Raw genomic sequence first — 25,473 nt, 5'->3', positions numbered from 1 at the left:
GGGACCAAAGAAGCATGCCATCAGCAGAAAGTTGTGTAAAGCATTCATGAGTGTCTTTGAATTTAGCTGCATTTTGCTGTAACCCAGAAATTATATGAAAATTTCATAATAACAATTGGTGCTACAACAACTTTAACTAGCTAAGTGCCAGTACTCTCTGTTTATAATGGGGAAAGTGTTGAGTTGTAAGTAAGTAAGTACATATGTATAAGAAAAAAGTAACATACATACACCTAAGTGTGTTGCAGTGACCTTATGTAACAGTGACATTTGTGTTACTGTAAGCTGTAGCACCAGTGCAGATGCAAATGTATGTTGCAAATCACATGAGAAAATCCTCAGTAGAGAAGACTTCCTGTGGATTCCCCGATGAAGCATTAGAGCTGGGAAGTTAAACTAAAAGCTTATATTCTTGTGTAACACAAATCATTTTATGGACAGTTGTTATGTTAAACTGAATGAGTCCTAATGAGAAAATGCGGAACAGAAAATAAGCCTTAAAAGCAGCAGAATGGACATTGAACCAATACCCATCGTGTCAGTTTGCAACAACCCCACCCAGGACTGACCTAGGAACCCACTGGCAGAGTCGTTCCTTGCCACAAGCATTGCCACCAGGCAACTGCTTGGGGCCACAGGTTAGTGGGCTGACAAACTTTAAACTACAGCAGTGGCAACGTGCAAAGTTTGCACTGGCAATATGATACTGGAATTATCTAAGGGAGCCCCAAGAATTTTTGCATAGGGCCCCAACAGACTCTAGAATCACCACTGCCCAGTGGTACTTACACAGGTGCATTACAACCACGGATTTTTAATCCTCTGAAGGATAAAGAACTTTAAAGGAGCAATAAGTCATTTTCCACTTATTCTTCTTTATGTTATGAAAGAGGTATTATACTAACACTATAGTTGCCTGGATGATTCCAATATTCTGTGGAGGACCTGCTCTATTGACCATAAGATTGCTCATTTGAGAACTACAAAGCAATCTAATTTGTAATCCCACAAGTTGCACTTTATTACATTTACGGCATTTAGATGATGCTTTTATCCAAAGCGACTTACAGTTATGACTGAGAATAACTTGAGCAATTGAAGGTTAAGGGTCTTGCTTGGGGACCCCACAGTCGCAACTTGGCAGTGGTGGGGCTTGAACCGGTAACCTATCAACTACAAGTCGGAATGCAAAAATAAGAAATAATCCCTCATAAATATTGTTTGCCACTTTTGGTGCAAACCTATTGCTTTAAATTAAAGATGTAAAACAATTCACGTGTGAAACTATCCAATGAAACGAACGCCGAGCCCCGCCTTTAGTTTCAAACAGTGTGGGGGTTGTCTTGGGTGCTGTAGAGGGTACGGGGAAGAAATCCCGAATTCCCATAAAGCAGTTTGCAGTTAGCATACATATTGTGTTTATGGACGTTTCAGGTGAGCATATTTAATTGACGTAAAGTACAAAGCAGTAGATTCAATGGTTCATCGGACGTGTCGTCACGCATCCTAGCTAGCTAGCTAACTGTGTGCCAGCTAGTTGATGCTAGCTCGAAAGTGCGTTATGATGCGTAACCTTTTACATGTTTTCACTAAACTTAACTGATCAACAACGAATCCTTATAAGCAATATTCTTTGACTCGTGATTTCCAGCCAGGTCGGGGGGAACTTAAAATGTATTGCTGGAGAAGTTGCTGCAGCTAGCAGGCTCCAACTCTGGGGGCACTTGTAGGTTAGTTAATGTTCACAAGAAAATACATTTCCAGCTTTCTAGGTTAGCTTATCTTCGCTAGCTAACCTGCATATTACCATGTTGTAATTGCCTTCGCCTGTTTCATGTGTGAATAGACAGCGAGTCACGTTGTGTTAGATTTCCATCAATGCGTCTCACTAACTAACTAATTCCCTATATGAAGCGCTTTGGTGGGTTGGTCAGTTTATGAATGCGCTATTATTAGCATTGCTAGATAGCTAGCAACCGTAGCTAAATCACTTTGAGAAGTCAATAGCTGTTTGTATAGCAAACAGGGTAGCTAAAATACTTTGTTGGAAACTCATTTGTATTTTGAATGTACTGTGTGTTTGCATGGTTCCCTCTATATTGTGACTTAGTGATTTTGCTGAAATTTTGTATATTTGTTTATAATGATTTAAAGCAGCGTAATGCTTTAGAACTTGTGACTTTACAAATGTTAGCTGTAGTTTCAAAAACTATCTAGAGCTTTGCTCAATGTATGATCTGCTTGATTATTTCATAAATATGACTGGGTTACTCAGACATCCAAGGTTTCAGTATCAGTATATTTGCTTGTATATTCTCCTGTTGGTTACTGAAGCTTTGTCACAGTCTGTGAAAATTTAGATTTGAATTTAGTTCTTTCCTATTTCACCCAGTACCATCAAATGAATTGGGCTGAATGGAGTTATTAATAAGCTTGGACTAACCATAAAGCAGTGCACCTATTTATGTGGCCTGTGTTCAAATACAACATGCGTCTCAGAATGTTTTGTAAAGGAAGAAGAACTAACAATTGGCCTAACACGTTTTTCCTTTCTTCACAATTGCATACTTACAGGCATGAAAAGGAGAAGGTCTGAGAGTGAACAGTTCGAGTCCAATACATTGCCCATGCCTCCGACGCTTTCTAAAGATGAGGTAAAGTTGGCCTTTAATGACTTATCTTGAGTTTAACCGACTTCTCCAAGAAGGACATTCTGTTTCTTTCCGTTGCCGTGGGCTCAGAATGGGCCTTATTTAGGTATATCTGCCACACTGCTACAGGTTTTGCCTGGCAGATTTTGTAGTACCTCTGATAAATGAGCTTCTTATACACTGACCTGGGGGTCAGATTTCCTACAGTCATTTACAAATTGTCATACCTGCATCTTTTAGATGTCAGATTGGTCTAGAAAAAGCAAAAATGCATATTGGTGGACTGGACCTAAGATGCATTTGTACTTCTGTTGCAAATTATTGTATAATTTCAGTCAGTCTAAAGAAAATGTTTACATGGTATATAATAAACATTGGGCAATGTATGCTATGTTTTATAACTACTAACTTTTTGTTTGTCTTATTAAGCATTACGCAAATAATCCCATCAGGGGACCAGTGATTAAAGGCATAGGGGGTCTGCAGATGGACTACAGTCTATAAGATTGTGAATGTATATAATGACTCTGGCAGTGCTGACCTGTAATTACAGGTTCAAAGGATGGTCTCCCAAGAGGTGCAATCTGCAATTGAACAGTCCGACAAAATGATGAAAGCTCTGATGGAACGAATTCAGGAGATAGATGGTGAACCCAGATATAGCACAAGAATAAAAAAACTAGAAGTATGTGCATGTACAGCAAATGAAGAAAATACAATTGCAATTATTAAAAAAAAACAACAACAACAACATTTCTTGAATTGACCATGATGTTTATTTTACACTACCGCAGTATGATGTTTGTGATTTCCTCTTTCCAGGCACATGTGAAGAAAGTGAAACGAAGAGGCGATGCTGTCTTTGCCTACATACGACAACGTGGCACTTCGGAGTTCTCCCAGGATCAGGTACAGTGTGATGTCATACTGTAATGCTGGACGTATAACGCAACATTAAATGCCTTCTTATGTATTTTATGCAATAAGGATGTTGTATGCAGTACTGTAATCACATGTCACAATGCATATATGAGATTTAAAAAAGCAGAAACGTTTGAGAAGAATTTCAGAGGTGATTAGAATTTTCCACTTGCAGTACTTTGGTCTCAATCTTCTGCAAACATGTCACCAAAAAACCCCAAAAAAACAAAACATAACCATGTGATGACATCAAGAAACGTCAGCAGTCATCATGTCTGTTTGAACATTTCACTTTTCGCTTGTTCCATCTTAGGAATACGAAGCTTGCAAGAGGCCTGTTAAAGCAGTCTTTACACATGCGTCATGTGACCACAAAATGTATTTATGATGTCGAGTAGGGCAGCAGCATTGAGGCAAGAAGGAGAAATAATTTACCCTATAGAACGCAAGGGCAGGTGGATTGGGCAGTGGAGATTTAGGCCAAATCCCATCTCTTATTTTCACCCCTATCGCTTGTTTCAGAGTGTTCTCTTTACCTTTGGAAGTGAGTTATGTGAGTTGGTGGATGAAAACTTTCCCTACGAAATAGGAGAACCCTTACACAAATAATCCCAATAGTGATATGGCATCAGTAGTTATCGATGGCTTTTACATAAACAGACTCTGACTTTTTTTCACCGGGCATTTCCAATCTGGCTGCAGAGCTTATCTGCAGTGAGATCTCTTGGGTGGGCTATAGGCATCCTTTTGCGGTTGCCTGCAGTTCAATTTCATGCATCAATCGGCCACCAAATAAAAAAAGAACACTGCTTTATTACCAGGCCACTAGCGGTGCAACCCTGCCAGTCTGCACTGATATTAGAGGAGTGATAAAGTTCAGCAACCTCACTGCTGGACTTTGGTTACATTTTGAGCATCATATGCCTTCAAAGGTAGAGAGAATTTGATGTCAAAATGTGAGATTGTCATGAACAAATCAGCAATACCGATGTAACGTAATATAACTAGCTAGCTACCAACCAAGATGTTGGAATAGTAAGATAATATAATGGTTAGCGTAATTTTTACATTTGAGTTAACCGAGAAGATATCTTTCTTCTTGCCGGTGAGTCACAAGACATTCTGGGAAATTTCTCATAACACACTGTTTCGAGTGTGCCTCGGAAAAACCTCCATTTGGATGGCAGTGCAGCCTTAACGGTTCACCCTACTCTTCTATCCCAACAACGGGACACCCTCCCACTAGGTGTGAACGCACAAAATGGAGGGGGTAGGGCTAACTCCAAGGGGCGAAAGGGGGTCTGCATCAAGCTAAACTTTCTGAAGCTTTCTGAGTGTTTTGAGAAAGATTAGTGTTAGACCGACAGATTATATTCTTGCACTGTAAAAGGTTTTTTGTTTGTTTGTTTGTTTGTTTTTATTTAATGGAGCAGTCTGTTTTTAATCTCAGATAACGTCATTATTGTCTGGGCTTTTGGCTCCCTGACTTTCTACCTGTGGAATGCGCTATGGTATCGTTCACCACAGTTTAATGTGTGTGTGTGTGTGTGTGTGTGTGTGTGTGTGTGTGTGTGTGTGTGTGTGTGTGTGTGTGTGTGTGTGTGTGTGTGTGTGTGTGTGTGTGTGTGTGTGACAGCAACAATCACTTGCTTCAAAATTTGGCACTTCCACTGGTCCAGCTCAGACTCTGGGCTCTGTAACCAAGACAACAAACCTAAACAGGTATACCCTTTTTGTCTGCTTTTTGTGTTTTGTTCACATCACATCTCATAAATGCTGCTAGAACTGCTTTCTTCTAGTTACAGGTTTAGTGACATCAGTATCCGACTCTGCACAGAAGTACTCTGTTTGTAAAAACACATGCCATTAAGCATTTCTACAGCAGGTGCCCGTTGTCCAGTTTATGCTCAGTTGTATACATATATACAGCAGTCATGTTGATGCGCTTCATCTGATAATTGAGAAACAGTAAACAGAACCTCTGCTTTAAAATGCACTCTGTCTAATAATATTTCCTAACAATAGTATGATTTTTTTTTTTAGCAGTGTAGTTATTTTGATGTCTGTGGCAAACAAAATGCTGCTTTAACGTAGCCACCATGTGAGCTAAACAACAAAACAAGAAATGTCTGTGGCACCTCCACCGAGTGTCGTGTCAGCCTGCTGTTTAGCCCAGCACGTGTGAGCTGTGCTAATGCAGCACTAGCTCCAGACTGCAGGCCTGCATCCTGCAGACTCTTTAAAACCAGAGGCTGAGCATATGCCGCATCATCTTCCTCCGGTTTTATGCCTGCTCCTCCTCCAACGCCTTCCATCACTTGTTTGATTCACTGTAAAGGTGTTGATTTTGTTCCAGGCTTTGTGTGAGGAAGGGGTGGGGATTGGGGCGGGTTGTGCGCTTGAGGGCTTGTGTGCCCGATGCAAGATGCAGATTAAAGCGCAATCTGTTAATTATGATGCTTTTGTGCAATTAGTAAATGGGTACTTGGTTTACTTTGCTTGTGTCTTGAGGAATGGTCAAGGGGAGGGTGCTAATTCAGAACTGGCGCATGCCAAGTTAACAAGATTGACATGTAGCCATTATGTTCTTTTGTATGTGTGCACCATGTGTGCCACCTAGGGGTCATTGGAGAGATTTTTGTTTTGGTCTTGAAATCTTGTGATTGGTGTTAATGAGCAACTCTGATTGTAACACTTTATATGTTCCAGTGAGGTTCGTAATTTTGTGCAGGAGAGAACAGTTTGAGGCATGGTCCACGCATGCATCCAGTTCTGGAGTAGGAGTTTGGTACAGTTGAATGAGTTCATGTTTTTTTCTGAGTTTTGCACACAGCTCTGGAGGGTCTGGCGACAGCACGTCAACGTCATCAACAGGTGTGTCTATAAACAGCAATCATTTGCATCACAGCTGTCAGCTAACATCTTTTGGCTGGTGGTGAGAACGTGCCTTTACCTTGTTGTGATCTGTTGTTTTATTTAAACATTTTTTACATCATAGAGCTTGACTCTGAGGGGGGCACAGTGAGAAAACCCAAAGAAGGCTTCTGGCAGAGTTTGGTAGCGTTCTGGTTGCACTTTTGCTAGATTTCTTTCTGTGAGCTGTATGTCTCCTTTGTTTGTTTACTTATTTATAACAATGGAGTGCTGTCTATCTTAATTTCTTACTGTCTCCTCCGACTTTGTTGTTTTTTCCTGCCAGCGCTCCAAGAAGCAGATAGTTGACTTGACGGATGAAGGTGAAGGTACTACATGTCAGGAAATTAATTAAAAAAAACACTTTCCACTGCAGCTTCACTTGTGTGTTCACCTGAGAAACTGTGGCGCTTTCATGGGTGTATACATTTTCTGTTGCAGCCTGCAGACGGAATAAGAAAACACACGCTGATTGCCCTCCTACAAAACAAACATCAGCGCAGGTATGCTTTATGTTTACTTATTTCTGACCTTGACATTAGCATTAAGGTTGTTATTTTTCCTAATTTCTCTGTATCCCCCGTCTCCATTATCCTTGCAGAAAGATATGGATACCAGTTTCTCTCCACTTGGTACTACTCTGAATTTGTTTGTATTTTTATTTTATATATGTATATATATATGGATTGCATATCTAGTAATTTTTCCAAAAAGTATCTTTCTATACCCAGTGCCAAATGAGTGCTTCTCTTGTATGTTTAGAGCAGCCAAAGAGCCCTTGTCTTGCTGTTGTGAAGAACAGGAGTCCGGAGGCACAAGGGGTGCAGGTAAACAGCCTTGCCTTATCTGTTGCCTCCTCACACCAGGGGGGCTTTGGGCTGGCTTTCCCAATGCATTTCACACATGGTTCCACACAGTTTTAGTAACAGAATCAGATTGGGTGATGACTTTGATGTGATGCAGTCACAACTTGTTCCCTTCAGAAGTACTAGGAATTTGTACATGCTGATGACTACAGTAAATCAAGTATCTTCAAAATCAAGGGCATCAGAAGGATGGGCAAGTTGCTGTCATTTTGAACACACACTAAGAAAATTGCTAAGAAGACTGCTAAAGGAGAGTAGATGGTTTTGAGTTCAGTTTCTTTCCAAGATTTGTTTGTAGCCACATGGAGGGGGAAAAAGTGAGCATTACTTCACGATGTTAAAATGCAAGTTCTAAGTTTGGTGAAAGGATGTGTGCTAATTATACTTTGAAGCAGTTTTATTGGCCCAAATTTGGAAACGAGGCTCAATTTTCCCACCATTCTGCCTAAACCTTCCTCAAATTTGCCCACCCACAATGGCCATGATAAGTTGCTCCACCCTTTTAATTCACCTCATCAGCTAATTGTGGGCAGTTTAATGAAGTGATGATTTCATTGTGTAACAGTTGAGAAAAAAACTATGCTGCACAGGACAGTGGCACTACAGAGCAGCAAAACTCTAGCTTTTGTATGACTTCGTGCGGTTTGATTAGATGTTGAATATCTGTAAATCCTCGGCGATCCAAAAGACTTGACACTTAATGTGAAGCTGACCCATTTTGTGGACGTTGTGTGATGCAGTTTCAACAGACCGACCTGTGGACGCAGCTTCCTCCGTTCCCGGATACTCCGTTTCCCCAGCAGCTGCCTGTCGTGGCGGCCACAAAGAACATGCCCCAGAAGCCTGTGGTGAAGGTGGCTCGCATCACCAATCCGCAAAGCATAGCCCTCCTGTGGAACGTGGAGGAGGAAGACCCGCACGCTGCCGACATGGACTGCTACTACATATACGTGACCCAGCAGCACAGCGACGGTACCTTTTCCAAGTGGAAGACCATGGGAGTGGTGAAAGCCATTCCCCTGCCCATGGCGTGCCGGGTGTCCGACCATTCAGGCGGAAAGACGCTCAGCTTCATCCTAGTAGGGAAGGATATCTACGGCCGCTACGGGCCGTACAGCGACGTGCAGACTGTCTTAGGTGGGAAAACATGACTCTTCTTGTCCGTGACCCCTCAGCATTTAGTATCTTAACAGCTGGCTCTATAAATTTTAAAGTTACTGCCCTTGTTTAGTCAGATTAGTGGTTGGAGCGCAAATCTGGAAGGTAGCGGACCCCCCCCCCCCCCCATGAACTGGGGGGTTGGGGGATCTTTTCTATGATTTTGTACAAAATCAGGTAATGTAACAAATGTTATCAATAAAATGTAATAAATGTTTACTTATTTAGATTTGGAACCTGGAAATTCAGTTCATGTAGACAAAAGTAAAACATTAGTTGCCATTGTACGAACTTGAAATGGATGGGTGAAGTAAAAGTAAAGTAATGGCCTGGAAAAGTTACAAGTAGTTGATCTTTAATGTAAAATACATTTGAATGACTTAAAAAAACAAGCAAAACATTTAGCCCTTGATTGGGGTCAGTCAGTGGAAACATAGGCAACTATAGGCATCAGACACAGCGCACGAGCGTCCAAACAAAAAGCTGCCAATGTGATTTCATTCAAATTTTAAAAACCTTGAGTAATATCCAATGAGATCACTTCATATGGAAACAATGTAAGGAAAGGGTTCAAGCTTGTAAAAATAATACTTCATTACCAAAATGAACAGCAATGTATTTGGTCTACATAAATACAGATCAATTTAATCTTTTCTCAATTCTTTGATTCAGTTGTCTATTATTCCTCACATGAGACAAAGACCAACAAAACAAAATAACCAAATATTATGAAATGTGGCTTTGGTCTGTTTCATTTGCGATTTTCAAACGCAAATTCTCTTCTCCACTTTAAGCTCATTTCAAGTCTTTACTACTATTCATTAAAGAACTACATTTTATATTTGATTTTAATATCGATGGTAAGCTAAATGCAGGTAAAAAATTAATAAAACATGCAGTATGACTAGGTTTTTTTTTGTTTTTTTATTAATACCAACGTTTACAAAAAAAATAGCATAATGAACACAAGCTGCTATAATCGATCTATTCAGCTTCAAGTATGATGCTCTTAGCAAATTGGCAGTACATTTTAGCATGACCACTTTTCTGCCTTCCATATTCAGTTAAGGCTGAGTCAGACAATGGTCCAGCAGGACGTCCAGCCAAGTGCCACCAAGCCAGATTTCACATGGTGGTTTTATGAAGGAGTCAAGCCAAAATAGTAGTTTTTGGTATAATATTGACTTAAAATGTCACTTGTGTTCTTTTATTTATTTAGTTATTTTTCCTGTTTATTTTCAACTTGGATTCAGTCCCATTTAACTTCCCCAGCATAACTCCACAAACATTTTCAATAGAGGAAACAAAATGGCCTTTTACACAAAAGGTTAAGACGGATTTGGTACATCGTTTCAAAGAAAGAACAGTTAATTTCCAGTATTCTATGGTTAATATCAAGAATGTATTATTTAATTATCTTTTATCTCTCTTATTTTCTGTAATCTTACATTATGGCATGTATTTGAACTGCACATCTAAAAACAAACCAAACAAAAAAGTATATTTACAAAAACTAAGGCTAAGGCTGGGCCTGGTGAGGTCGGGGCGTTGTGAGCATCTACTTGCGTTTCCGCAGCACTAGATACATCAGGCCACTGATGAGGGTCATGGGGACGGCCACCCAGGCCACCACGAACGCGTAGCCGTACTCCCCGTTTGTTTGTTTACTGTCGATGGACTCGTGCTGGGCCGTGTAGATGGACGCGCCGATCAGCACACACAGGCCTGGAGATGGTGATACACAGAAAGGGGTTAAAGCTGTGCAGTACGGGCCGAGTGTAGTATTGCATTTATGTCGAGGTGAGGTTGAAATTGAGTTTTAAAAAAATCACTTTTGTCACACGAGAGAGTGAAAATCTTGTGCGTAGCCTCTTGCACCAGTGCCGTATTAAATACACAAACTCATCGTACTCGCTGTACACATTGCCGTAAACTGATCATGCGGTCACCCACCATGTGACCACCGTGCAGTGATCACATGGTCACACATCATACACTGACATACAGTACACACACATGTCCTGATCAGAGCAGATCAAGTATATCAAGTAATGCAGTGTGCTGTGAGCTGATGTATATTACTGTATATGCTACTGTACAGGGCAGAAGCAATAAAGTACAGACTGACCAGGGTTCATATGGGGGTAAGCGTGGGTTGTCCAGGTGAGTTCTAAGTGGTTGTGAGAGAGCAGGCCACATTTCAACGTAATGAGTGGCTACTGGCCGTTTAGTGGTCCTGAAGAAAGACGCTATCCCAGGACCGTGTGTCAGCAGCGACAGGCTAGCTTGGGTGAGCGGTGTTTCTGCACTTGGTGCATAACTCCAGGAGGGATGGGAGCGCAAACCCAGTGCTGCGTTTAGCAACTCCTGCGGGGCTGTGTGGTTCCTGCCAGAATTGCTGAATCAGGATGGATAAAGATGCTTCCAATAGTACACATGTAAAATGAGTCAAGACCTTTTACTGTCATTTCAGCTATATGCAGGTATACAGTGTAGTGTAGGAAATAAATATGAAAATAAGGATATTTTAATATTAACATATAGGGCAACAGCAACAAGCAGATGTCACCGATTACATGTGCAAAGGCTGTACCCTATTGTGATACGTGACATGTTAGATGTGGAAATGTGAATATTGTGAAAATGATCTGAGGACGTGGGTGTTCATACCAGGCCTCCAGCTTTGCAAGGTAGAAAAAGCACCACTGCCTTCTTCACTACACATTTGGTATATTCGGTCCATGTGAGGGTCTCCAGAACATGTACACAGAGAAACTTGGACCCACTCTTGCCATGTAATCCACTTTGATGACAGAGTCATGAGTACACGGGGAGAGGACTGAGTACGCAACCCTGGGGTACTCCTGTATTTAGGGTCAGTGAAGAGGAAACGCTGATGCCCATTCTTACCACCTACTGCCCAACAGCTCAGGATCCAGCCACACAGTAAACGAGGGGCTTGTGGTGCTGAATGCAAAACAGCAGTCTTATGTATGTGTGGTGAGGAGGAGTCGAACGCTCTAGCCAGTTTCTCGAAGCACTTGTGTATGCTCAAAGTAACAGAGTAGCACTAACTTAAACGTTACATTGGTCTTGGGTACGGGAACGATCGTGGCCAGTTTGAAACATGTTAGACAAGGACAAAGACAGAAAATGTCCACAAACACTCTCATCAGCTAATCTGCAGACACTTTTAAGGACATGGCCAGCAATGCACCTGTACCGGTTGCCTTGCAAATTGTTACTTTCTTAAAGGCACTTTGGATTGCCGCTGTGGATGAAAAGTGCTATATATAGAAACCTACCATGCCTTGCCTGAAGGATCTGTTTGTCACCCACATAGACAAAGAGTAAATTCACCTCGTCAGCAGTGAGTGCTCTCTCACAAAGCTTGGTGTGATTTTGCCTCAAAACAAGTGTAAAAAGTGTTTGCCTTGATTTTGGACAAGCTAGTGATGTTAGCAAGTCTGTTATTGTGTTTAGCCTTTGACATACGCTTCTCGTGTTGGTGACATTGAAGTGATTCCAACTTCACCCTGTATTCAGGCTGCTTTTATGATTTTACAGAGGTCATAGCTTTTTTTTTTTTTTTGGATTGATTTTTGTTGTTCATATTTTTGGTTTTAAAAAGAGCATTTTGAGTGATTTGAGTGTAAATTCTGAAGGGTTTAAACTTATTTTGGGGCACATGTTTTCTGACAAGATCTTGATGCATGTCTGGGAGAGATGCCTGTGCCATCAAAATGCTAAGCCAGTTTAATTGACTGACACATCTGTTGTAAGAAAGTAGCTCACTGCACATTTGCTACATTTTTCCGAACCAATATTAGGCTACAGTAATTAATGAAAAATGATGTGCAGGCCTAGTTGGGGGTAATTATATTTGAATTATCTGCAGTATGTAGTAGAAATTCTGATGAGCATTTTGGCACTGCAAGCCTGAAGCAGAAACATCAGCAAAGGTAATCTAATGGATCTACATGGCATCAAGGGAGAAAACCTAGTAGCATTTGTACCTTGTACATTTTGGCCAACAAAAATTACTGAACAGAGCTGATAATGTAAACCTTGATGCAACTTAATATCCATGTAATTACAATGCTTGGTTAATAGCTATTATCACCAATAATGTTAGTAGCTTTTGGGAGAAGTCTTTACTCTTCAACTTACAAGACAGCAGCTGGATGATGGCGGTGAAGACAAATCTCTCGCCTTGCTTCAGGCGGAAGAGCTGCAGGATGAACACGAAGAAGCCTACACAGCACAAGATGGCGGCCAGTATCATGGTGGCCTGCACCGCCTGGAGGAAGCCTGTTCAGAATGGGGGTCATCATTAGTAGAAGCATCAGATCATTAGCTGTCCTGTCCTTTGGAATTCTTATGCCTGTTAAGCTTATGTCATTGATTTGACTGGACCACATACAGTACATTTTTATGGCTCTTTCAAAAACGTTTGACCTGGCAATCATGACTAGATATATGATATGAAATTATATGATAATATTACTAGGATGCTGTGGTTTAGTTTACCTGCATCTTTGTTGGCACTACCTTCTATAGTTTTACAGGTGACGTTACAGCTGAACCAGAGGTCAGTGTAGAAATTGCCGTCTTTTACAAACCACCAAGCCTAGAAGTGACAGAAACCAATCAGTGATGGCAACTCCCAAAGAAACAGAGTTTTTTAAACTTTTCTTCACAGGTGGGTTTCATTTCTTTATTGAACAAAGTATTGTGTTGTATACAAATATACTGGATCTATCAACCAGATCCACCATAGCTGGGAGAACAAAACATTTTATTACTCACTGACCCATTTGGGTGCATTTTTAAAAAAAAATTATTTATCTTTATTTTTTTCATCTGCATTCCTTTTTTTTGGGGTCTAATTTTCTAACAGCTGATGCAGGGAACGATTGTTACAATGGTGGTACCAAGCTGAACTGCTGACTGATGAGTTTTACAGAAGTGGGAGAAGTATTTTGTTTGGTAATGGGATGTCACAGCTAAAAAAGACCTTGAAGTTGTCATGACCCTGGAAATCTCAACTTGTGCAGTTTTCAGTTCCAACTCTATTATTATTATTATTATTATTAACATTTATATAGCACCTTTCTCAGACTTTAATCCAAGAAAGCTGATCCAGCTAATCAAGGGCAGTTTTGTCTGTACCACTTGCTCCGAGTGCAGCTGAGCACGGTGTTGGTACTGAACTCTGCAGGACAGATCTTCGGAAGGCGGCTTGGACAAGCACGCTGTAGGACAGCAGTGTACTCACATTGTTTATAGTGGATATGAAGAGCAGTATTGCTGAAATGATGTGGAAGAGGACGATGAAGGCCAAAATAACCAGCATGGCTGACACTGGAGCAGGAGGTCCAAAAGCAGAGTGCAGGTCTAAGCAGAGGGAAACAAAAACATCCATATTATTAGACTAGCCATTGCTCAATGATTCATGTCGTGCATGGATTCCAAACCACAGTGCAGCACAGATAAGTGTTTTCCCTCATTCACACCTGCTAAAGAGTGCGAGCCTGATGATTAACTGACGAATTGTGTCAGCGGAGGGCTGTAACACTCCAGGGCTCGATTTGCACTCCTCTGCTCCACACCCCTTCAATTCTTAAAGACAGCTGTTTTCACAAGGGTCATGCCTTGCTTTGAACTCTTGACCTTCAGAATGCTTCCATATTCACTACAGGCAGCTTTTCTTTTGGCTCGAGAAAAACACTCCTTCCACCTCTCAGAAATGTTTCGTCTCCAACAGCATGCCACAAACTAATCCTCTACAAATTCAAATTCTCTAGTGCTTACACCCATTGCCTGAGGCCTCATCGCATTGAGAGTTATGCAGCAGCCAAACACAAAAACAGGAGTCATCATCTTAGCCCTCCAGAGCACCCGCGACCTCTCAGAACACTGCTGTGCACTTTGAGTCCTGCACGGCAGAGGAGGGGAGCTGTGGAGCATGTGGACCGCGATGATCCGCAGCGGAACCAATGAGCTAATGCTGTGGCAGGGGCCCTAGCTCTGAGCTCACATCTGAGGCCCCATTCAGAGGAGGATTTGGAAGCTAAAGGGGCAGAGCCTCGGGGGCTGCACCCCAGAGCCTGACACAGCCTAGCAGGCTGATGGCATCATGTGCGGGAGGGGGGCTCATGTCCACAAAGCAAATTCAGATAGTCCGTCCAAGTGCAAACCTGCGTCAGTTTGGGTTCTTACCTAGAAGCCTTCTTTTTCTAATATTTAACCTCACAGAAAATATGAGGGGTTCCTTTAAACCTTCTCTTCCCAGGGCTAAATTGTGCTCCCTAAAGCATGAACAACAAAATACATTTGGCTCTGAGCTGAAGAAAAATGCTGACATTGTCTGACAGACAATGAGCAACAGTTCAGCTCCGCACCAAAGTGGAGTCAGAGCTTATTTAAGAAATTCCTTTCTCTAGGTTTCCAATAGTATGTTGAATAAATACAGAAGTGGTGTGAGCTCTTGCTCTACTTATATTTAGTTGTTAAGAATGTTGCAAAATCCATTGACGCACTTACAAAGAGTTCCCATGAAAGCCCATGAAGAGGTCCGCAGCAAAAAACACTCCACTTTTATCATTAAATGCCATCGTGTTTGTAATGATGACAGATTCCTCCTGTAGGTATATAATGAGACTAGGTGTGGTGGATGAGTGCTGTCCATGATGTAAGCATGTTGTCAGCCTACACCCTTTCTAATTTGTGGTACCTATAATAGCTTAGGTCCCTCCTTAGAATATTAAAAACATAATTCTAAATAATCTCTATTAAAATGTTGGTCCATGTGACAGACCTGCCCACTGTAAGTCACTCTGACTCAGAAGTCCTGCTCTGTTTTAAGTAACAGGAGCCCTCAGGTGAACACTTTGTGACTGCTATAAATGGGGAGTGAACGGCAGAATTCATCTTTGCGACCATCTCCAGAGTTTACGGGAGTCTAGAAGCACAGCTGGTCCCTCTACATGAGCCTTGCTGTGGACCAGAACAATAATGTGTTAAGTGAAGACACTGCTGCACCCACTTCACGTTCTGTCCAACCTGATGGCTAAAGCAGGAGCTAAATGTACTACTGGCCATCATACAGGTCCAGTAAATGAATTCTGAAACCCTGAATCAGCAGGCAGGTTGCTGTCTAAAGAATTGCTTGAAAATTAACTGCCATTGAGTCAAGTGTGCTACAGTGAATGGCTGTGGCCATAGTGTAGAACCGCAGAACCCTGGGTTAAACACCAATCAAGATCCACTTCCTGAGGTCAAGATTCTTCTTCAAGCTCTGCCATTTGAGTCATACCATATCCCCTGAACCGAGAATCAGCCTCACTCTTCTTCAAATTTCCAGTTCATCCAATGGAAGAGCTTGCAAAGCCACGATCTCTCACCACAATGGTCGTGGTGAGCCATGGGCATGCTCGCGTTGGCGCACGGGACACGTTTAGAAGGTCTCCAGATACGCCGAGCACTCGGGAGCACACTGCAGCTCTTACAGCCCTCCAGCTCTGGTGAGCTGAAGGATGTGGCCTGTTGCAGCCATCTGACTGGACAGAGCATGAAGGGGGGGCTGCTTAGGCACACCACACCCTTCTCCGGCACATGGTCTAAATTTACCCGGCAGCTGCCGCCTGTAGCTTTACCAAGAAACCGTGGGAGACCTGAGGGGAGGAGCCAAGCAAAATGGAGGGAAAGGAGAGAAAAAAGAACATGCAGGCCAAAATGCAAAATATGCTCTCTATGAGTCTTAGTAGAACTACGGGAGTTATCTGACAACTGATCTCTGAGATTTCTTTCCAGGTGGATTTCACCTTGTTCAAGTTCAAGTTCAAGTTCGGTTTATTCGTCACATACATAGTCATACACAGTATAACGCGCAGTGAAATGGTGGAGAGTGCTCTGTCCAAACTGAGAAAGAGAAACAGGGGTGCATAGAGAAAAATATATATATGCAGATAAATATATATATTCTATGTACCTTGTGCTGGGTCCAGAGGTTCAGCTCAACCACTTTAATATGTGAGATGTAAAAAGGGTATTTTTTTGTAATAGCAACTCAAGTCATGACTGAATAGTCAGACAGTTCTTACATGGACAAAATACTGCTCTTGGGATGAATGTGTTCCAAACAAAGAGCAAATAAATAAAGAGCAATTATAATCAATCAGTATCAGGTGAACTTTGTAGTTTTATCTGTACATGCTAAGATATTGCTGGAGGTAGCAACTTTCACTAACACCAGTTTAATATGCAACTAACCCAGATTATTGCTGTCCATTAACTGGAACAGTGATCTAAAATAGCACTAAATGTGGTGTTTTGTGATGTTGATCATGCACACAACAGAGAGCGAAAAGAAGTGAAGTAGTGTTCCTTATCCTGTCAGGGTCTCCACAGAAGGATTAAGATCAGCTATCAAAAGAAAATTCTGAACGTTACAACTGCTGGACAAGGGCCTCAGAAAATATCACATGCTGTGAAGAAAAAACTTACTGAAACACAATCGTTCCACGTGGGTATGTCGAGAATAAAACAGCCATTTGTGGAGCTCTCTTGTTCAGCGAAGAGCATGAAGTCAGCTCCAGGAATGGCCATACAAAGTTCTGGCTTACGCATCAGCTTCACATGCGGATATACTGCGGATACTGTGCAGCCAAAGGAGCCATTCATACCTAATCCACATCCAGACCGCCTAAATGATTTACATTAGGTACATGTTAAAATGACTCGATGATGTAAGCAACCAGATAAATGCATTCAGATTTGCATGCATTTTACATACGTACACTGTATTAATCACCAAAGTCTTTCACTGGTCTGCATATACATCTGCAATGCAGCTGCGGTAGTTGTAACTGAAAAGTGGGTGGGGGAATTCCATCTTGTATTTCTGTCTTATAATATGAGGCTGGGGGCTCTGGTAAAGTTTATATAGGATATAATATGAAAACCTTCTAGTTTGTCTTGGAAAAACTGCTAGAACAAGGTTGAGTTCAGCGTATGCAATCTTGTGGTGCGATTATGGCCGCCACATTTCCCATTAGGCTCGAGTGTCTACGAAACAAAATGTGCAGATGATCTGGAGTCAGCTCTTTCTAAAGGGAGCCACTATGCCAGCGCTGCATGTCTCTGTGTGTGGACGTGCATGTCAATTCCAAACTACCCTGGTCTTTTCCTGCATGGTGGAAAACGCTGACTCTGGTTTCGGCAGCGTAATGTCTTTCTCTTTTTTCTCATAAAACAAAAGCCGCAGTCTCTGACACGCTTCCGGGTCTGCCGCCTCTAAAAAATGCAGCCCACGGAAGAAATGACAGAGAAGAGGAAAACTCCATCGCTGCTCTCCGCCACTCAGCCTGCCAGACGGGCCAGCACGGACCGGACATTCCGGTTGCCGCTCCGCTCCAGCTCCCACCCAGCGTGCCGTCCCGGCCTCGCCGTTCGCAAGTTCGGCTCCCGGGAACAAGTTCAAGTCTGCGGTGGTAAATGAGAATTGGAATGTAGGGCAATTGCATGATCTTCTGACCACAGGGGCCCTCCAGGAACACACTAGCTATGTACATGTAGGGAATCACTAAGTCTGTGTGTGATCCATGGCCTGTGATAATTATTACTGAGACTGGTTATTACATGATGTCCAGTGTTTTGACAGACCATATATTAAACCATATATCCCCTCTGATATTAAGGCACCATATATATACCGCATCACTGAACTCAGGTTAAAGCCACAAGGCAGGCTGGGTTTAGAAAGGTGTTTGGGGTTTTTTTCCCCCCAGAAAGTTAAAGTCAGAAGATAAAGCTGAGGTGCCAGTGGCAAATCGGTTTAAGAGCCACCAGACACAAACACCTTTCAGAGTGTCCTGCGCCGGTCATCACCCAGCATTTCAAGAGCTCCAGCATCCCTACACACATTGAAGGGAGAGAAAGAGTTTCCCTGCAGAGGAAGCCCATGGAGCAGAGAGAACACCGAATGCTCGAGCACTTAGCGCTCCACGACCTGCAGTCTGGAGCTTCAGCTGGAGGTTCACGGAATGGGTCTGTGCGTTCCTTCCACAAGCCCGGCACAAACCGCCAGTTCAAAATAAACTGAGGAGAAAGTAAGAGGTGGGAAAAGCATGAAATGTTTCAGAGGCCAAACTGAAAGCTGTGTACATCTGCTCTAAATAAGACATTGCAGGACGGCATTGGAGAAGCTGAAGCAGGCCACAAGGCCAGCGCAGTAACCAGTTCACCTGCAGGAAAAGCAGCCTCTGACCCTTCTGACACTGAAAGCACTGATTTAATTAAGATCAGAGCATCCCGACGAACCTGTTTATGCTGTGTCACTTCCATATGGCAGCAGATTCACATTCGTGTCAACTGTCTCACACATTGTTTCCATTTTAATTAAGTCATAAATTAAAGGCAACGAATATTATTTGTCTAGCTGTTTCTCAGTATCATCAGGTAATCATGAAACGTCAAAACGTTCTGTTCTACTCTGTTCATATTTACCGCAGTACTTCTGCCATTACATGTTAGCACCTTATTTGACTGTTATATACACCAATAAACTTATGTGGCTGTTGTCCAGATATGAGATTCATCTTCATAACATGGCAAGCTGCCTGCTATTACTCTCACTTAGTGATGCTTTTGTTTCTTGTCTTCATATTTTCTCTCATAGATTATTGTAGCTACCTTTTGATTATTCCTCCAGCTAAAGTCATTTAACAAAAGTCATTACCAAATTTCCTATAACAAAATCTACTCACATCACCCCTATTCTTAGTGACTTGTACTGGTTACTGGTTGCATCACATATCCAGTATAAAACACTCCTCGCTACCTCCAAAGCCCTACATGGATTTATTTTTAGCATTCTCCTCCATCCCTACAACCACTGTCGTTCTGTCAGATCCTCCATCACTACAACCCCCTTCATTCTTTCAGATCCTCCAACAGCTGCCCACTTACAGTGCCTTACACTAAGCTCTGATCTGTGGGTGGCAGATCTTTAAGTGGTGTAGCACCCAAACTGTGGAATTCTCTACGCCTCCCTCTGTACTTGTACTTGTCTTTCTTTCTTTGAAGTCTCTTCTTATTTCAACAGTATTTCTGTCTTTGTTGCACAGTAAAGCAACCTTATGTTTGTGAAAGGTACCATAATAACAATAACAACAACAACAATAATAATTCATTATTATTATTATTGCAGCACAGCACAATTATGATAACATTCATAACCATATAGTTTTCCCTAGTAAAGGTGAAGGCCCAGACTGAAGTATGCCTGCAGATTATTATAACAAATTTTTATGGTCCTGATGATTAGTGCAAGGAAATGAATCTAAACTAGAGAGGATTCACATGGGCTGCCAGCTTCTTTTATTTGTCTGGCCTCACTGTTCTGCCCTTTATTCGGCCAAAACTTAATATTTGAGAAAATACAAAACCCATAGTTGGCAAGCGGCCAACTCTGAGTTTTACTGCACGGAGACAAAGCAAGTGTGGCTTCAGGGGCTGCCCTTACTAAAAACTTAGACCCCCTCAGTGGAGTCCTGGGAGTGCTACAGAATAAACAGACTGTGAACTGTAAATCGACAAAAAAAAAAGAAGAAGAAATGATCTCCCTGACAAACATGTGAATAAGTCTCACGGCTCAGAGAGAGAAAGCGCCCGGACAAACCGCTGGTCCCGCGCAGCCCTTGAGGAATCGTGTCATGCGTCTCCCACAACGTCCCGAGGGTGACGTCTCCGTCTGAAGCTCTGCTGTTTTGGCGCGGGAGCCTCCTCGTTTTGCAAGGGCCTCGTGTTTTGGCCTGAGGCGCCTGAGCTCCAGCCCAGACACACGAAGGGGGGCGAGCTGAAAGCCCCGAGCGCGCATTTACCAGAGTAAAAATGTTGATCTGGGGAACAGTTTTTGACATTTACCTAGCCCTGAATACAGCTGTATATACTAGTGAGAGATGATCTCAAATCAGTGTTCTTCTAAGATGCCTAAAAAATACGGTCCCTGATCTGGGTGTTGGAGCGCACTTCCTCTCATGGGGTCTGCCATGGCGATTGGCAAGATGGGCATGGCCCAGAGTCACACCAGTGGGCTCTTTCACATCGCATACCGGTGGTGATGGCCCACGGGAGCGACTGAAGATGCCTGCACATAAACGCAGCAGACGCAACGAACCCGTGAGAACCTCAGCCCGGAGTTCTCAGCTTTCATTCACACGCTTGTCAAATCCTCCCCAAGCACTTTGATCTTAAGGCAGACAGAGAGAGAGAGGGAGGCCTCCTCTCCCTCTCGAGAAACAGCCTGTTACTTCAAGTGGACTTAACTGCGGCGTTCCAATCAGGTTTTCCATCTGTGGCGTATTACTCTAACAGGCATTTCGTGCTGCGCCATCCTCATATTTTTGAAGTTCTTCTCTAATACAGGGATTGCAGCTCCGACCAGACTGAGATCTTCAAGCTTCTGGAGACAAACACAAACAGAGGCTGTACAATCCCACCCGGTGTGGCTAACACACATGGGTTTGTTTGTTTAGTCTCGTCATGCAAATAACAGATTGGGTCTCGCATTGCCAACTGCTTATGTTCATACCGCGACTAATGTCTGTCATGTGGTGCAAGTATGCACGTTTGGGTATGCCAGCCCTGAAGTTTATAAACAGAACTGACTAGACCTGCCATTTGCATCTGATTCTCCTTTCTTCTGTGTGTGTGTGTGTGTGTGTGTGTGTGTGTGTGTGTGTGTGTGTGTGTGTGTAAGTATAGGGACTGTGAGATAGAAAAAGGCATATTCCTCAATCCCAGTTAACTCTATGTTTGTTGTCTTGTCTAGAAGACCCCCTCTATCATCCATCCCCCACTGTTCAGGTAAATTCTTCTCTCCTGTCATCGCTGTCTCAGTGTGTGTGTGTGTGTGTGTGTGTGTGTGTGTGTGTGTGTAGGCATACTGTTCTCCATATCTGCCTATCTCTTTCTGTAGTAAGATAAATAACAAGATATCTGCAGTTATCCATAAAGGGACTGTCATCCCCACCAGAGCCAAAAGCTTCAGGAATTTCACCTCTATTTCAAGTTTTTATTCCCCAAATACAATGCTAAGTACTGGCATGCATGGCTTTAAAACAATGCTACCAGATGGAAAATCATACTGCAAAACATTTTCATAGTGACAAACATTCTCCACCTCAGTTATAAGTCGTCCCCCCCCCCCCCACACACACACACACAGCAGTGACTTCCTGCCTCCTTTTCCACAAATGGGTTTCATCAACATTGTTTTTTTCTTTTATTACTGAAAACAAACTAGAAATGGCAAAGGCAGAGCACATGTGTATCAGCAAGAAGCGTTTCCCTCATCCGCTGTGTCCTTGCATTTCACGGCACCGTGCTGTGGAACATGTTCTGCTACTCTGACAGGTCATTTGCTATGCAAAATGCTTCCGAGCTAAAAACCACATGGTGGGTCATTTTATTGTCTCCAACATGACAAGGCACGCTGGCAGGAACCCTTGCGTTTTCTGTGTCCCTTCCTGGCATGGCCCAACCCCTGCTAAGGGCAGCGTGCTTGGCCACTTCGACCTCGTTGCCAGACTTGTGAAACAAAGCAGGTCAGGTCTTGACCGCTGATCTGCAGCACAGATTCTGCTGGGACTGAGAGGTGCAGATAATGACACAGTGCCATAATGGCTTAATTTCCAACTAAACACTGCTACCTCATAAAAAGGTGCCAAACAGAAACATAATACAAACTACTTTTATAACTAAGCCTAATTACCCTGCCCTACTTTACATGAAACATTCATGTTTGAACAACATGTGGTGGTAATAATGATAATGATAATTCACATAGGTTTACCTAAAAGCCATTTCAGCCGATCAGAAATGTTAAAACATCTTCATGATACCTCACCACAAGGAGAAAAATCAAACTTCAAAATGACATGATTGTGGAAATAGTTATCCTACCATTTAACTGGAAAGTTTTGTGGAGCTAGCAGGCAGACCTAATGTGCACTACTTGGTTCCCAAAGGGGCAAGGAAAGTGAACATTTTTTAATCAAAATTTCAGTTTGTTTCACTCTCACCACAGCCATGAACATAAACTCAGAATTTTTTTGAAACCGCTTACTCAGCGGATTACTGGACCAGCTCTGTGTTGTAGAATGGAAAAATAACACGTAGAGGATCCAAAGCGAAATTACACAAGAGGCCCTGGGGATCACATGGCACCCCTATACGTAAATTTCACACAGGACTATAAAGCATTCATTTTAGGAGGCAAAGGTATCAGCCAAGTCGAGCTGAAACTGCAGGGCCTTAGCTGACGCATTTGTTCGGTACAACGAGAGGAATTAGCGGTGTTCCCTCTGAAGGTAGCGACATAAGAACTCTCCAGAGAGGGCGGCACAGTGGGCGTGGGTCTGGGAGAGCCGTCAGAGGAAGACGCAGGGTTAATACTGTACAAACTGCTGATAAGTATACGCATCCACGCCCATACAGCCATACACACCGCACTAGCTCCGCCACCAATCAGCTCTTTTTGCGGATGAACCATAAATCATGACGCAGCTCTGTTTTTATACACCGAGGGGGCTGGGATTAGGGCACCCGGGGTCGGCTGTGTTTGTGTTGCCGTCGAGGAGTGGCCGTACCTCCGGAAATCCACTCCGCGTTGAACTGCTGGGCCTCACGGATACTCCCCGCCCCCAGAACGCCCCAACATACACTCCGGAATGTGCACCACAGCAAATGTGCCAAACACACACACACACACACACCCCTACTTATAGAGATGGGCTCTTTAGATCAAATTCCAGATATGGAAAAAGTAAAACATAAAGTTGTAGTGGAAACCTAGGTGATAGTCAGACCTGCACATCCTTTCAACACACAACCGATCCTTCCGAACAAAATGATACAAATAAGCTATTTTTATACTTCTTGCAACTTCTTTTTGAAACTTTAACATAAACATTGAGGGAAGTAGATCATATATCTAAAAGAGCAATATAAAAATTATGAATTTCAGAGAAAGGTCACGGATTATAGATAAGACGGTTTCATGAATTAAATTGTACCTTAGGAGGTCTATTAATGCCTGACCTTGTAACACATCTGGATCTGTCCCGGATGGAGTTATAGTGTATACAAAGCTGTTCAGTGTCACCAGGGGGCGACGTTCTAGACAAGGTTTTGGGTTGGGAGACTTCTAAAAATTATATTTTTGCAAAGTGGGGTCTGTCTGATTCTATATATCACAATCAAAACAAAGATATTTTACAAAATACCACAAACACACTGTGACTATTGCTATTTTTAAACCTTACAGTTCACAGTGGAGTTTGACTAGTATAAAGTTAACAAAACAAATTGCTTATTGAGTCAATATTGCCTTAAATACGGACGGGGCCAAATCTAACAACCGTTCAAAGGGCTAAAGTCATTCAATCAGCATCATCAAAGGGATTTCTATCAGCACACACGGCGCACACGCGGGAGACAACGCCCCTTTCACTGGAATACGGCTCTACAAGCTTTAATAAGTTGAGTCGTGTCCCTAAAACAGATGGATAATACTAGAATTATACTTTGCGCAGCAATAAAAAAGTTAGTACACTGTATAAGCTAAATCTATTCACACACGTCACTCCTTGCAATTCTACCAACTTCATAAAGTTCCTACACGGGAACCTATTAATTAATGAAACACTTCAACTCACCCTTTTATCGTAGAAAAATAAGTTGTCAAAATACGTCGCTTAACTGAATTAGCAACCAGATGTGGAGACAAACTGACGTTAACGCAAACGTGACTCCAGGCGAAATAGTAGTAGTGAAATGCGAAAAAACAGGTCGCTCCTCCTCTACCAAATCGGTAACTGCCCAGAACTACACTGGGTGTGGTCTGGAACAGAATACCGCTTGTGATGGTGATGGAGCAGGGGAGGAGACGGCTACTAAGTGTTGAAAACGCATTCAAATATTTTCAGTTTTTTTGGGGGTTACTTTTACAAAACGAGTCTTATATCATTATTAATTCGCACTTAAAATGCTGGTCCAATAGTAGAAAATTTACTTATTTAATATATGCTGTCTAATACGAAGTGCATTCTTAAAGAGAACCTTTTTTCAGGCTCACTGGGTGGTTAGGGCTTTCAGTGATCTCAGTTCAGTTCGCCAGTTATCTCGGAAGTTTCTGCTTACGCGCGTTTCAGTGCATCAAGTGAGCCTGAAAGAACATGCGCAAAGGGGAAAGTCTAATATCCTGTTTTTGACTGCAACGGCAGGGAGAAAGGGGCAAGAGATTTACTTGCAAATGAAATTGTTAAATCCCACGGATGCGCTCCAAAGACTCAACAGCCGCTCTGAAATGCTACGGCTGCGCTTCGCGGAACTCCACCGGCGCTGCAGATCACACTCCTTCTCTCTGCCGCGCTCCTATGCTTCCCACACCAGCTGCCGCAAGACTCGCAGACATTACCAAATGTTCCCGTAGAGCGCCAGTAAACGCCCGTCGGTGCTGCGCTTCCGCCGTTTTAAAGGAAAACTGAAAGGCTTTATTGCGTTGTGAAGCGGCGGAGCGTCTGTATCGGCGGGGAGCGTTCCTGTCTGTTCACTTCATCTTGTCTCATCGCATTTGCCTTTTGTATTGCATCCCCAGGTTTTTGGCTCCCTGAGTTTCCCCAGGGTTGAGAGACACAGAATGAGCAAGATATGGAAAGAAAGAAAGAAAGACAGAAAGAGAAGTAGACAGAAAGAGAGCGAGAGAGAGAGAGAGAGAGAGAGAGAGAGAGAGAGAGGGATTCAGAGAAGGAGAGGGGGCACATTCAGAGACACAGAGCGATGCGTTTCACACTGTCTCTTTTCACTGACGAGCTGCACAGTGTGAAACCTGCATTTTCGTTCTCTTTCTTTCCAGAGCTCACTCAAACTAGCCAAGAAAACATCCTCCTCATAATTCT

The 25,473-nt window shown here is 42.7% G+C and overlaps 2 protein-coding genes across 7 annotated transcripts; one reads left to right on the top strand and one right to left on the bottom strand.

Annotated features, from left to right (window-relative positions):
* The first annotated feature begins 1,334 nt into the window (after positions 1–1,334).
* atf7ip2 (activating transcription factor 7 interacting protein 2) lies at positions 1,335–9,168 on the top strand. Of its 5 annotated transcripts, XM_027002759.2 has the most exons (13): positions 1,343–1,434; positions 1,652–1,730; positions 2,575–2,654; positions 3,205–3,336; positions 3,474–3,560; positions 5,209–5,294; positions 6,394–6,446; positions 6,571–6,629; positions 6,772–6,814; positions 6,927–6,988; positions 7,087–7,117; positions 7,248–7,312; positions 8,092–9,168. In XM_027002759.2, exons 3-13 carry the CDS (start codon positions 2,577–2,579, stop codon positions 8,500–8,502), a joined length of 1,107 nt encoding a protein of 368 aa, XP_026858560.2. In that variant the 5' UTR covers positions 1,343–1,434; positions 1,652–1,730; positions 2,575–2,576; the 3' UTR covers positions 8,503–9,168. The 5 variants fall into 5 exon arrangements, with proteins under 5 accessions (XP_026858559.2, XP_026858557.2, XP_026858556.2 ...); XM_027002758.2 differs by lacking the exon at positions 1,652–1,730 and having other exon boundaries at positions 1,335–1,434; positions 6,406–6,446; XM_027002756.2 differs by lacking the exon at positions 1,652–1,730 and having other exon boundaries at positions 1,335–1,434; positions 6,772–6,808.
* On the bottom strand, positions 8,848–25,223 carry emp2 (epithelial membrane protein 2). Of its 2 annotated transcripts, none has more exons than XM_027002762.2 (5): positions 24,822–25,223; positions 13,788–13,906; positions 13,040–13,139; positions 12,680–12,820; positions 8,848–10,234 (listed from the first exon to the last, which is right to left on the bottom strand). In XM_027002762.2, exons 2-5 carry the CDS (start codon positions 13,863–13,865, stop codon positions 10,068–10,070), a joined length of 486 nt encoding a protein of 161 aa, XP_026858563.2. In that variant the 5' UTR covers positions 13,866–13,906; positions 24,822–25,223; the 3' UTR covers positions 8,848–10,067. The 2 variants fall into 2 exon arrangements, with proteins under 2 accessions (XP_026858563.2, XP_026858562.2); XM_027002761.2 differs by lacking the exon at positions 24,822–25,223 and adding an exon at positions 24,232–24,362.
* Between the last annotated feature and the right edge of the window lie 250 nt (positions 25,224–25,473).

Source organism: Electrophorus electricus, chromosome 1 (genome assembly GCF_013358815.1).
Source record: "Electrophorus electricus isolate fEleEle1 chromosome 1, fEleEle1.pri, whole genome shotgun sequence".
Lineage (NCBI taxonomy): Eukaryota > Metazoa > Chordata > Actinopteri > Gymnotiformes > Gymnotidae > Electrophorus > Electrophorus electricus.
This window is presented reverse-complemented; position numbering and strand designations above follow the sequence as displayed.